The 14,389-nt window shown below is 39.0% G+C and overlaps 1 protein-coding gene across 6 annotated transcripts in view; it reads left to right on the top strand.

Annotated features, from left to right (window-relative positions):
- Positions 1 to 14,389, top strand: part of Marchf1 (membrane associated ring-CH-type finger 1) — an 824,174-nt gene that overhangs the window by 765,856 nt on the left and 43,929 nt on the right. For all 6 annotated transcript variants that reach the window (XM_057752265.1, XM_057752263.1, XM_057752266.1 and 3 more), the window contains one exon: positions 2,677 to 2,857. In XM_057752265.1, coding sequence (XP_057608248.1) covers positions 2,677 to 2,857 — 181 coding nt within the window. The remainder of the gene's footprint in view (positions 1 to 2,676; positions 2,858 to 14,389) is intronic.

Genomic DNA, 14,389 nt, shown 5'->3' with positions numbered 1-14,389 from the left:
AATATAAATATAACATGGTGAGATGAAGGATGACAACAATAGGTATAACAAACTGGATGGAGAGAAGCCCATTGGGCCTCAATCCTACAAACACACACACACTCACACACACACAACTATAGACAAGTGATGGAAGTTGGGAGCAAGAGAGGTGGTCCTTTGCAGAGAAAAGCACACCAATCGGTTGTCCAATATCAAATGGTCAGCCCTGAGAATACACATACAAGTAACACTGGCTGTTTTTATAGGATGGCATGTTAACTATTCAACACCCAGGAAACCCTAAGCTATGATACTGCATTGACGTCAGTGTGGGACAAAGAATGGCAGGCCCAGTTTCTGTGCCTAGGTCTAGATAAAGGAGATGATATTGGACTAGACATTAAAAATGGGCACTCAGAAAAAATTTCATTTCCCTCCACCTTGCTGGCTTTTTATATAAGACATCTCAGCTGACGTTTAACTTTCTAAATCAGCTAGGAAAAAGGGGGTGGTGACCGTGAACTTGTTCTCATCCAAACAATGCCTACCCCAAAATACAGGAGTTAGTGCTCATCAGCTTTGTTTTTACCTAAGAAATAAATACAAAAGACGCAAGTACTCTGTCATCTGTCTTTCTTTTTAAGGTTGGTAGATCATAGGGTTTCAGTTCCTCTAACTCCTGAGTTAGCTATGTGAACAACTGCCTCACTTCCTCTAGTTCTCCAAGGAGACAATGTAATTTAAGAGTAGATTCTTAATCCTCTCCTCAGAACTCCTGCTCCTGGAGATGAGTCTGCACACCTCTGAGGAAGTAGAAGACACTGATTTATGTGTTCTTCCAGCCTGCCACTGGGTCATTATACAGATTTAAAAGGTCTTCAAATATTATAGTCACTGTTTGTATTTTGAATAACTACATACCAACATTTCTATTGAAGTTTATTAACTGCTCTCAACAGTGGGGTGAATTATAAAATTATTGAAGGTCTAAGAACTTTTTCTGTTCTATGTATATGATTCAGGTACATGGTATGCATGCATATTCATGTGTGCGAGTTCAGGCACATGGGTGCAGTATACATGTGTGTAGTGGGAGCTGCGGGCTGCGTTCTTGCCACCCGGCTCCCAGCCTCCTGGCTAGCTTATGCCCCAAAATAACAACACACAAACTGTATTCATATAAACACTGCTTGGCCCATTTCTATTAATGTGTGTAGCACCACAAGGTGGTGACTTACCAGGAAGATTCTAGTCTATGTCCATCCTGGGTCGGAGCTTCATCGCGTCTGCCCTGGAGAGGAGAGGCATGGCGTCTGCCTGAGGCATCTTACCTTACTTCCTCTCTTCCTCCCAGCATTCTGTTCTGTTTACTCCACCCACCTATGTTCTAACCTATCAGGCCAAGCAGTTTCTTTATTAATTAACCAATGACTTTCCTCCATCACATGTGGATGTCAGAAGACCTCAGTCCTCACCTTTACCTGCTTTGACACAGGGCACCTTAACTGTTGGCCACAGCTGCCCCACACACTTCCTAGGATGTCCTTTTCTCTACTTTCCCATCTTGCCCTAGCTGGGGTTACAGGCTCACTATTACCCCAGCTCTGCATGGGTCCTGGGATTTCCAATTGAAGTCCTAGAGGGCAAGGACTTTCTTTGGTGAGCCATCTCTCCTGCCAAGGGCCAAGTTTTTAATTCACTTCTTAGCATAATAAAAGGTCTGTCTCATTCAAGGAGAAAACTTTCTAAAATATAAAAATGAGAGTAATGTAAACTTAAACGACTGTACCTATGTAACTAGGATTCACTTTAATCCAGAAATTAATAGAACTCTAAATTTATAGTTAGAAATGTTAACATTTTCAAAAACAGGATTTACAGCACTAGAATTTTAGGGGAGCAGGAATTTGGGGGGGGTTATATGATGATAATTATCGACAGTTCATTGTGACCTAACCAAAGATTTTCTTGGTGATACATTCAGACTCAACTTTCAATATCAACCTTATAATTTTATTTCACTTTAGAGGTTTTCAAAATTTTTCATAGTAGTAATATCTCAAACTTGTAAATTATACAATGTGACCCTTTAATTGTGGCATCAAAATAACAGTGACATCATCAAACTATAACATTCTTTGCATTGTGTCTTCTTCAGTTTCTCTCTCTCTCCTCTCTATCTCTATCTCTCTATCCCTTTCTCCAATGTCTTATTACATATTTCTGGCTGTCCTGGACTTGCTTTATAAACCAGGCCAGTCTCAAACTTGAAGAGGTCCCCTGCCTCTGCCTTCCTAGTGCTGGGATTAAAGTGTGCGCCACCACAGCCAGCTTCATTGGGATCCTTCTAAGCCATGACCTTTATATATAAAACACCATAGACCTTTTAAACAGACTAATGCCCCCAAAAATTGTTCTTGAAATGGCTCTGCTGTCCAAATGAAATGAATGTGTTTCTGGTGTACAAATGTCTCATACACCCTCTTACATGCCTAGAGTCCAACAGTTATCATGTGAAAGTAAATGGGTATTGATCACAGGTTTGGTTCTACCACCAAAGCTAGAGTCAAAAGCCCATGAGTTATACATTGTAGGTTACAGTTTCTAATACAACCCGAGATAGGCAAGGCAGTGCTCCGTGGGGGAGCAGTGTCCTCCGGGAGAACTCATGTTTTGTGCTGCGTCCCTCCCCAGGATCTGTCACTGCGAAGGAGATGAGGAGAGCCCACTCATCACACCCTGTCGCTGCACGGGAACCTTGCGCTTTGTCCACCAGTCCTGTCTCCACCAGTGGATCAAGAGCTCAGACACTCGATGCTGTGAGCTCTGCAAGTATGACTTCATAATGGAGACCAAGCTCAAGCCTCTTCGGAAGGTACAGTGTGGGCCGTGGGCAGAACAGGGAGGAGAGAGGGACCATGCAGAGCAGCTTGCTTTCAACCTGGCTTCCTCTGCCAACATGCTAATGTTTATGGGGGATGCTTGTCCTATAGTGGACTCAATGGGCAAAATGTAGCCATGTCTGCAGGTAAATCAGTTTATTCTGTTTTATATTATGTGACTTCTATATCTTATAATGGTGTACAGGTACATAAATTCACAGAGAAATATTTAACTGTGTATAAATGAAAAATACAATTAGAATTCAATGTAATTGATGAGAAGCTTGAAAATTTTGATCTTTTGAGGTCAGTATCCAAAGTTAGATGATAAAATCCACGAAATAACATAAACTCACTTGACTTTTTAAAAGCTGACTATTAGATAATAAGAAAATGATTTATTCTATAAGACATGGCCTAGATTATGTATAATTTCTTTTAGCACTTGGTCAGATGTTAAATGAATCACTAGAGGGGGTACAAAGAAAGCCACTATTTTTTATATGGTTTATCAAGTTGCAAGAGAAATAGAAGGATATTTTTAAACTGTAGGATTTATCTTCACAGTCTTCATCTGTGGTAATTCTTTCATAGAACATGGTAGTAAGACTGTGAGCCAAGAATAAAGTTAACAGTCTCCAAGAGAACACTTGTCAAGGGCTCGTGTAAGGGTGATGTGCTGCGTTCATTCATCCTCAAGCCCTGGAATTTGCCATTTAACTTATTCATCTTTTGCCTAACTGCAGCTTGCACACACACACACACACACAAATGCACATGCACACACACACACACACATATATAAAACATATCTATGTATATAGATGCCTCTATATCCAAAGGGACTTTGGGGACTGCAATTTAAATAATGAATTGGCCCAGGACTGATTTTCTATTTGAATTAAATGCAGAGCTAACACAGATAGAAAGAGCAATGCATGGAAATAAATGTGATGAGTTCCAGAATGAGAAGAGATGAACGCAAACAAGGATTTTCCACTCAGCGTCTAATGGGGGGCTAGCCATGTAACCACTGTAATTCTTCATTTATTCTTTAAATTAGAGAGTAACATGCCCTAATTTTGCAGTAGACTTGATTTTTTTAAATTTGTAAATGGTGTATAGATCTCAAAACTATGTACAAATCACCTTTAGGGAGATGTATTTTTTTTTTTTAACTTGAGATGACCCAAATACCAAAAGGTGATTCTCTGATTCTCTGGGCCCCAGAGCAATCATTGCAGAAGTATGACATGATGGGGACTCTACACTCTCGTTCTATCTGCTAAGCAGAAACTGTACTGAAGGAGCTGGATGATGTGCTTGTGAATCTTTGACTTTCTTTTCTTGTCCTCTAAGAATGATAAATTGTTTCACAGCATCTGCAGCCTTCCTTGCCCCTTTCCCATCCTCTACCCACACAAAATTTTCATTGCAATTTAATCAAGCATAATATCTGAGTTTGAAATCAAGAATCTATAAAAATAATATACTCAAGTTGTCTCTTTTATATTAAGCCTCCCAACACATACACACACACACACACACACATACACACACATTTATAGAGGGAGCATAGCATATTAAACATAGTAATGGAAAAGAACTCAAAACCTATTCTAACAAAAGAACTCTTTAAATATGACTTAGAACCTTTCTTAATATGTCTTGATCAGGAACTTACAACTAACCTATTTGTAGTTGGAAAATAACAACAAAACCTCATGGGAAAGTACAGTGGCCTATGAGTTTTGTCTATAAAAACCCCTACAATACATATTTTGGAGCCACTCAGCTGGGATATTTTCAGGGAGTGGTTCTGACCAAATTCCATGTTGTTGAGTATTTAGTATTTTAATGAAGCTTGCTTTAATTTGGCCCAAAAGGCAGAACTGGTTTTTCTCAAGCAACCTCAGGATTAACATTAACCAGAATAAGAAAATACATCTGGGTATATCCATACAAAAATGCGTTGATCAACTCAACAGGAACCTGTGCGCTTATTAGTGAAGTAACACAATTTCTCTACAAAAAAGGGGAACATTTCTTTTACCGTAAGTATTGACAAAAGACATTGTTTAAATATCCTTCGTATTTGATAGCATAATGTGTACAGGAAGAGTTAGCTTCTAACAGAGATGCAGCTCCTTGGTAGCCCACAGATGTGTTTTATATAAGTCATTAAACTTGAATACTAGTTATCAACCTAACAATGTGATTATTTTGGGTAATATTTCACATATTAAATTTTGTATATCACAGCACCTGGCTTGACTGGAACCACATTCTTTATGACTACAGAGGTGGGATTAGATGGGAATGGAATGTTGCTACTGTAATCTGCTTTAAGTTCTTGGCATTTCTTGCCCCTCATGTGATCTTGAAGTCCCCCCACACATGCACCACCTCTGCACAGCTGTGGACTGGAAGGAGGATGGGAATATTCAGTGCCTATGTAAGGCAGGATTCCTAGACATGAGACATGAGTACATCCTCTCCGTCCTTCTAGGACATTCAAAACCTATGGGAAGAAGTATTTTAAATTCTCATTCTCCTATCTCTATATGAAACACGGCCAAGGACTACAGGAGACATTCCTTCAGCATTGTTTTAGATTGTGAGGTGGTTCAAAACAACAAGTAAAAAGAATTTTAAGCTGTTGTAGATGGTTTGTTTTGATGAGATGGCAGTTCAACTGCATATTCTTTTGGCCATTTTTGAGTATTCATAAAGAATGCCATGCATAACGTTTGGTGAGAATATATTTAAAGTACATCCAACTCAGTAATTACATTACACTTTCCAGCATTCTAAATACCAAGTACATTAAACAATTAATTTAGCTAATGATTCTGGATCTCTACCATCAGTGAATGGAAGTGGTCTGTGGTTAGACGAGATGATTTCTCCAAAGAAAATGGCATTCTTCATAGGCTGATGGAGCTTGGCCTTGACTGTCTCTAGAGATACCAGTAAATCCTTACCTCATTGATTGTCGTTACTACACCAAAAACTACAGTTAGCAAAGTCATCAAGGGAGTCTAATGTTTGTAGAAGAAAATCTTTAAAGTCAAAATAAAATGAAGGGTTCATTCCAGGGAACGCAAATCCTCATCATCTTTAAGTCAGTAGCTCAGCTATTTTTATGACAATCAATAAGAGTCCCATTAACTAGCTTACTTAGGGCCAGAAGAAACTCTCAGAGCCCAGGAAAGAAAAAAAAAGTCACAAATAAAGCACAGTGATGAGCTAGTGAAATCTGGAAATGTACACACTGCTGATTAAGAAGCATAAACTAAACTTCCATTCTGAAGCTAAAGTTTGGGATTCCAAACTGAATCTCCCTGAATGAGAAACCAGGTGCTGACATAAAGCAGGTTCTCAGAGACAGCAAGTACTAATGATGACTTCTGTTCTGCCCTGAAATATATGTGAATATGAACCACATGACCAAATATAGAATGTGTCTACTTACTTTTTATCTCATTTAACTAATTCAACCCACATTAAGCGTGTTTTGAGTAAATATGCGGATCCCATTTTAAATAGGAAGAAAAGGGTCATCATATCAAACTCAGTACCACACAATGCAAATATCTTTATACTCGCTGCATGGTACATGATGGTCACCTAGCTCTTGGGTTCTCTTTAAGAACCATAACATTTGCTTTTCTGGGTATGGAGGCACAAGAAGCTAAGGCCAAAGGATCAATGGATGAATGCTACCCTAGCAACATAGGAAGATGTTCTCCTTAAAAGGCTGAGTGACAGAATTTCTTCAATTTTTCCTAAATTATTTCTGATTGAAATGTTTTAAAAGAAATCTTTCTAAAAACATTTTTTTTCTAGAATATTTCTCCTTCAGCCTAGAAGAAACCCTTTACCCAGACTCACTGTCCCAGCAGAGTTCAATTACATCATTATGTACACAGCCAAACCCTGGGTGCAATAATTCAAAAATTTACTTTTTCTTCACTGTGCTTTTCTCAGTCTTTTTAAAGGTTTTCTGAGCTTGTCAGTCTGTCGTGTGTTCTTTCCTCCTTGCTATCAGCAACTAACGCCATTTCTCCGTTCCTGGGACAGCCTTAGACACACTTCTTTACTAAGTGCCACAATAACAACCAAGGGAGCTACCCTGTCGGGTTTACCAAAGGTTGGTCCTACCTCTGGTGGCCTTCTTCAGGGTTCTCCCTTGATGGCCAGCAAGAGTTTTCGTGTTGGGGACATTAGAGCCTCATTCTGGAGTTTACAAAGTTCCTTTTCTCGTCCTTTTTAGTTCTCAGTTTTACTCAAAAATCTTGAAATCACAGGATAAGAAAGCATTCAGCAGATTAAGTTGTTCTCTTGTCAACTGAGCTCGGGTTTGGAAACTTGTTATTCTATTTCTTCACCTAAAAAGTTATAGTTCATGAACATCTATCTCTGTCCTAGTACACAGTGCAGACAGAATTTTCTCTGTCTTTCTTGCAATGACCTTAATTCACAATACACACACATTCTACTGTTGATTTGCACTTAGTTTCAGATATCACTCTAACACCCTGACAGGAAGCCTAAGGGGCTCAGAACACTGTTTTCCAGCTTCTGTTGTCCCAACGCCAGATACATTTTTCACAACTTGTTCACTGGCGATTGATGATTACGTCAGACACTACTCCTCTTTCTTCCCCACTGTGCCATTCACAGAAATGGGGTGTCTTTTTGGCTGGCTGTCAATGACAGGATACAATGAGCACCCTCCACTGTGCCAATCACACAAATGGGCTGTCTAGTTGGTTGGCTGGTATCTGTTGTCACAATCAGGAAGCAATAAGCAACCTACTAAACAATACAAAGATACTTCTTTAATCTTTCAACTTGATAGAAGCATTAACTTTTCCATTAAATTGAGGGTTTTTATTGGTTATATTGCCTTAACACACAGATACCTCCATAACTGCAATTGATATTTCAGTTAAAATAATATTACAGTGTGAATCCATGACATTGGCTACACGTCTTCTGTAAAGTATGAGATAGAAAACACGGGTACCTTGCAGCTCATTCTAGTCAATAGTTGGGTCTAGTCACATGAATTTGTTTCTTCATGTCTTTAAATGAAACACTAGTCAGTCAAATAATTACATAGTCATCTAGAATCGATATTGTAGAACAGTTTGTCAACAACAGAAATATTATTTTCTGAAGGCTAGTAAATTCTTTTTTATTTCTGAAATTTCCATGCATATATATAGCCCTTCTTCTAGGCAGGTTTGAAATGACACTACCAGTAAATCATGCCTGTATAGTCATTCCAGGAGGAACTCAATGATGCCCAACTCATGCATTTGCTCAACATACTATATGCTAAGAATCTACCTTGTGCCAGGAAGGTTTAGCAACAGGAAAGACAAAGCAACCCCACACTCCCTGCATAGGTGGAGAAGAATGGGAAAGGATATGAGACTATAATGTGCTCCAGAGGGAATTGGGAAAGGGAGCCCAAATCAAGCTGACAGCCAAAAGCATAATCTAGTAAACTATCCTAGTCAAAGGAATATAAAAGAACAACTATAACCATGGAGCAAACTGGCTATCTCTTTCTCCTTTGTTCTTCATGCAAATATAGATGGTATCACTTAACCACTGGGCACCCCAGACTCTCAGGACCAGAATCAGGAAGCTGAGAAGGATTTGACAGAGGTTGTCACAAACTAGTTTTGAATAAGTTACCACTCACTGACTAAATAAATGACTACTAAACAAATATTCAGTTCTTTTTTATTACTAAGCATATCTATATATTAAATTAGCTGTTTCTTTCACTGAAAACTAATGTCACTTTTCGGGGAAACTGTTACTGTCTATTATTATTCTAGTCATGGGAATAGTCACTTAGCTCTGTATTAGCTTTGCTACTGAAATCTACAACCAGACAAATATTTACCCTTAAGAATATCTATTATTAGCAGGACAGTGATGGCTCATGCCTTTAATCCCAGCCCTCTGGAGGGAGAGGCAGGCGGATCTCTGTGTGTCCAAGGCCAGCCTGGTCTACAAGAGCTAGTTCCAGGACAGGCTCAATAGCTACAGTGAAACCCTGTCCTTAAAAACCAAAAAGGAAAAAAAAAAGAACATTTATTATTAATTTAATAAAGACAAATGGTATAAATATGAGATTCTTTTATACATTATATGTCCTAGTTTTTTCTTTGAAACATGGACTGTGAGGGACTCAGTCTTTCAATGATGACAGAAGCATGAGGGAATCAAATTAGAAAGTGTGCAGGCATGCACATATACATAGGTGCAAATAAATATTTTCCTAAGACATCACTTTTTGATTGAATTTTAAATTATTTTCATATTTAAATTTTCCTCTCATTCAGTGGTGCCCAACCTTCCTAATGCTGTAACCCCTTTAATACAATTTCTCATGCTGTAATGACTCCCAGTCATAAAATTATTTTTGTTGCTACTTCACAATTGTAGTTTTGCTACTGCTATAATGTAAATATCTGTGTTCTCTGATGGTCTCAGGTGACTCATGTTAAAGACTTGTTCACCACAAAGGAGTCACATCCCACGGGTTGAGAACCACTGCTCTAGTTAAATATTTTGTCTTGTAGTTATAGGGATAATTTTTTAATATATTATTCTAATGTCTTGTCTTCATATGAAAATTTGGACTGATTCTTTTCCTCTGAAAAGACTAGGAAAAAAAACCTTTCATTTCTATTTTATTACTATTGCTATTATTACTTTATTTTACAATATGAAGGGTCAACCCTGGGACTTTGTAGACAGTAGGTGAGGTGACCCACCCTGAAACTACAAACTCCAGCCCTCACTTCTTTGAGACGGGGTCTTGTTACGTAGGCCAGAATGACATATTAGAATTACAGGCGTGAGTCACCACACCCAGCCCAAGAAGGACCCCTTCAAATGCTGTACCTCAATTGATGGTCTCCAACCCCACTGTACACTTATCAGTACTATAGTACAGTATCATTAAAGTACAAGACTAAATTTATTGTTCCAAAGGAAATGATTTTCTCACAAGCCAGCGCCCTCCAAGTCTCCTAGATTTCTGCAGAGTATCGCCAGGCAATTCCTTTCTCTAGGCTTTCACCCAGATATTTCACATATAGTCCAGTCTTTCCAGGCTTGTTATTTCCCACAGAAGTGTTCACCAGTTAGTCTGTCACCAACAGAACACAGCCTGCCCTTGTGAAAGGCATGGGATAGCAGAATTTAAAACATGTGGAAATAAAAAGGCAGGAAGTGGAAAGAGGGCAAACAATCCAGTCCTAGGATTCCCCCCTTCTCGTTAATTAAGAAGTGACGGAATGACAGGCATTGGTGGCACACACCTTTAATCCCAGAGTTCCTGAGGCAGAGGTGGGAGGTGGGCAGATCTCAGTGAGTTCAAGGCCAGCCTGGTCTACAATGTGAGTTCCAGGATAGCCAGAATTACACAGAGAAACTATGTCTCAAAAATAATTAATTAATTAATTTAAAGAAAAAAAGAATTGAGGAAGTGAGTTGTTCCTGTTTTATTCTCCTGGAGCTTGCTATGGATGAAACATGACACACAGGCAGAACATGATTATCTGCAGCACCAAGAGCTTTGTTATGATGACCTTCCTCAAAAGAGAGGGGGGATTTTCCCTTCCATTTTATAATACCCGAAGAATGATAAATATCCTTAAATCACTAAGGAATATCACTAGTTAAGAAAGAATAGTTCAGACAGCAGCTGAAGCCAGGCCTGATGGCAGGACCTGCCGTAGCAGCTACTCAAATGACTGAAGCAGGAATATCAAAAGTGCAAGGCCTGCTGCAGCTGCTTAATGAGACGCCGTGTCAAATTAAACAGTAAAACATGGCAGGACATGTATCTCAGAGGTAGACGGCTCACCTAGCACATGTGGAATCGGGCCCTAAGCTCAGTTCCCAGTGAAGTCACGGGGAAAATTGGTAAAGAAATGAGTACTGGTCCAGGCCTCAGAACTCCAGCTTCTTATTCTGCTGCTAATACTTAACCCCCCTGAGCTGTGCCTCAGTTTCTCAGTATGTTAAAAGAGGAGATAGAAAAGTCATATCATTAATGTTTCTTCCAAGTTAAAACCTATTCCATGAAAAGTGAAGAATTCACCTACCTAAAAAGAAAGGAATGTTTTAAATATTGAGAAGAACAAGATAGGTATGCATGGAGTTGTGCTCACAGTGCATCAAATTCTATGAGACAAAATGTTAAACAGGAAGACGGATTGATATTGTTGATAAAAACAGCCTGCACAACAGCATAATATTTTTGCTTGTTATTATTGAAATTTTATTTTAATTATAACATTTTGCCTTTCCTTTCCCCTTCTAAACTCTACCATATACCCCTCCCCATTCTCCTTAAATTTATAGACTTTTTTATTAATTGTTACATGTACATTTATATGTATATACATATATGTATCTATACATGTATGTGTGTACAACATTATAAGGAAACAACAGATTGAGTCCATATAATGGTACGTATATATGTGTATATTATACATATAAATATATATGTATATGTATAAATATTATATATGTGTGTGTATATATATAATATTTTCAGGGCTGACCATTTGGCACTGGACAACCAATTGGTGTGCTCTTTGCTGGGGAGGACCACCTCTTAGTTTTACTCGGTTGCCTGTAGTTCTTTCTGCAGGGTTGAGGCCCCAAGGACTTTTCCAATCCAGTTTGGCATGTCCATTGGAATCATCTTTGTTCATTTCAGCTCTGCATGGTCATGCTGGTGAGAACTTATATGTATAGCTTCCCATTTTACTAGGAGACATTTATCTCAAAGCAAACTCCTTGATCTTCCTCTGGCTCTTAGAGTCTTTCTAACCCATCTTCTACAATGTTCACTGATCCCTGAGTGTGGGAGTGTTTTGTAGACATAGCCATTGGAACTAGATCTCACAACTCTGCCTTTAATTGATTGTAGTTAATGTTTAATATTTCTCATTGCTCTTAAGGGTAAACCATGATGAGAAACACAAGCACCTTCCTTCCCTGCATTAAAAAGAAAATAAAAAAAGATAGGACTCGCCGGGCAGTGGTAGCTCATGTCTTTAATCCCAGCACTCGGGAGGCAGAGGCAGGTGGATCTCTGTGAGTTCGAGGCCAGCCTGGTCTACAAGAGCTAGTTCTAGAATAGGCTCCAAAGCTACAGAGAAACCCTGTCTCGAAAAACAAAAACAAACACACAAGAAAGAAACCAGAAAAAGAAGGTAGGACTAAAAGAATTGAAGTTAGGAAAGGGGAAAAAAGGAGGGGAAAGAGGGGAAAATATAAAAGGGAGAATGTGTCTGTGGGCAGTTAACAAGAACAAGGTCTCCTACAGAAAACCAGGTCTGGGTCCAGACTCTATTCCTTCTCTACTAAGTTGTAAGCTGATAGTTATTGGCCAAGGCAAAGCCAATTCAAGTGCTTCTTGACAGCTACTGTGGAGTTGACACATTTAGAAAAGTTCCATGACCCTCAAAAAGGAGTCTGGATGGGTTAGAAGCCATTTTTACATTTTTACTTGGCACTGAGGAGATAGCTGAGATTTATGGTCTTAGCAAGCTAGTTGTAAAAAAATAAATAAATGAAAGAAGAGAAAAGGGAGGAAGGAAAAACGGAAAGAAAGAGGAGAAAAGGAAGGAAGGAAAAGAAAAGAAAAACACCAATATTTTATTTTTAGAATGGAGTTTTTATAAGTATTAGACTACTTCAATATAAAGTTGTAGCTGAAAAATACTTTTTCTATACAAATATAGCTAAGTTTGGAAGCTGGGTCTTCTAAGTGTGAGAAAAGGCTTGAAAGACTAGAGAGCATCTACTGGGCTGTATTCGTATATAAGATGGCAATCAGGCGTCTTTGTCTGAAAGAACATAGTAAGCAAGGAATGCCCAGTTAAGTTCCGATAATCCCACTTCATGAAACAGCAAGCATTTACTGAGAATCTCCTGTGTGCCATTTGCTAGAGGCAGGCCGGGGGCTCATCTGGTTCTGAAATGTGGGCAGGTCCACACAGCTTCCCCTGAGATTATAGGAATGAGTGAGACACAACTTCTCTGACCTTAGAGAATTTGCATTCTGGTGTGGTGGGAATGGAGGTAGGAAGTTTTAAAGTGAGTTGACTAGATTCCACACTCTTCTTTTTGATTGATTGTGGTTTTCTATAGTGACCTCCATCTGTTGCAAAGAAACGTTTCTTTGATGAGTGGTGAGCTATATTTATCTTTGGGTATAAAGACATATACCCGAAGCTATTCCCATAAAGTCGCACTAATGTGATTGCTTAAACATGAACTGAAGGAGAATGACAATATAGACATGCCAAAGAGGACAAGGAAAATCCCCAAGAGACATCAACCCTCCACAAAGAACTATGAGTAACTAAGAAATGCTGACAATAGGAAAAATAGTCTTCCCCAGGAAAGAGCACAACAGTTGGTTATGTAATACCAAATGGTCAGCCCTGAAAACATGCATACAGGTAACACTACACAGATGGAGCTGGCTATATTTAGGAACATGTATGTGTATGCATGCATGTAATAGCAAGGAAAAAGAGGCCATAACTTTAAAAGTGCAAGGAGGAGTATATGAGAGGCTTTGGATGTAGAAACGGGAAGATAGAAAGTTGTGTATATTATAATCTCAAAAACAAAAACAAAAAGACATTAGAAAGACTCAATTGATGGTGATATCTTGAAACAGATTAGATAATGGCATAAGAAATAATTACAGACCTACAGGAAAATTCTTATAATTCCAGCAGTAAATTCTAACTGGAAAGAAATTTGTAGGATAATTTTGGCGATAAAGGCCTCAATATTCAACTGCTTCTATGTCTCAAGAAAGAAAGAGTTTAATGAAGAAAATCCCAATAAGAAGTATGCTGATTGAGTACGGTGACCTAGGGACAAGACGATGCAGAAAGACAGCCCTACAGAAGTTGGCTAAGAAAAAAATACCATGTTTGTAGAAAGTGACTGAATCTCATGGACCATTTACACTAACAGTCAGGTTATCAATGAATAAAACAGCCCTGCTTCATGGCAATGAATAGTCCATAAGGAACTGGGATTTCATAAGGGGAGATTGAACTATGACATTCTGTAATCAACATACAACAGGTCTAAAGGGTGTAACCACTGCTTAGCCCGAAGTGATTGTCATGATCAACACGTCATCAAATCAGGCCCCAGTTCTTACCATGAACGCACACTAAATTTGATCAGCAGGAGTGAACCAAAGCTGCCTATGACAAGCTTGAACAGTAATGCTCCTGCTTTTCCACTCGGATGGAGTCCATGAGTCAGCGCTGCCATTGTGTATTCACTGTCATTGCAAGACTTCCACCAATGTTCTACTCACCCACAAGCTCCCTCTGTGTGGCCAGAGGCTTGAGGAGTTGTCGACACCACCATCAGATGAGCAAGTCAACGAGTAGCGTTAGCCTTGAGAGGAAACCATAGACTCATCCATCGGGCACCCTAGC

This window comes from Chionomys nivalis, chromosome 20 (genome assembly GCF_950005125.1).
Source record: "Chionomys nivalis chromosome 20, mChiNiv1.1, whole genome shotgun sequence".
Taxonomy (NCBI): domain Eukaryota; kingdom Metazoa; phylum Chordata; class Mammalia; order Rodentia; family Cricetidae; genus Chionomys; species Chionomys nivalis.
This window is presented reverse-complemented; position numbering and strand designations above follow the sequence as displayed.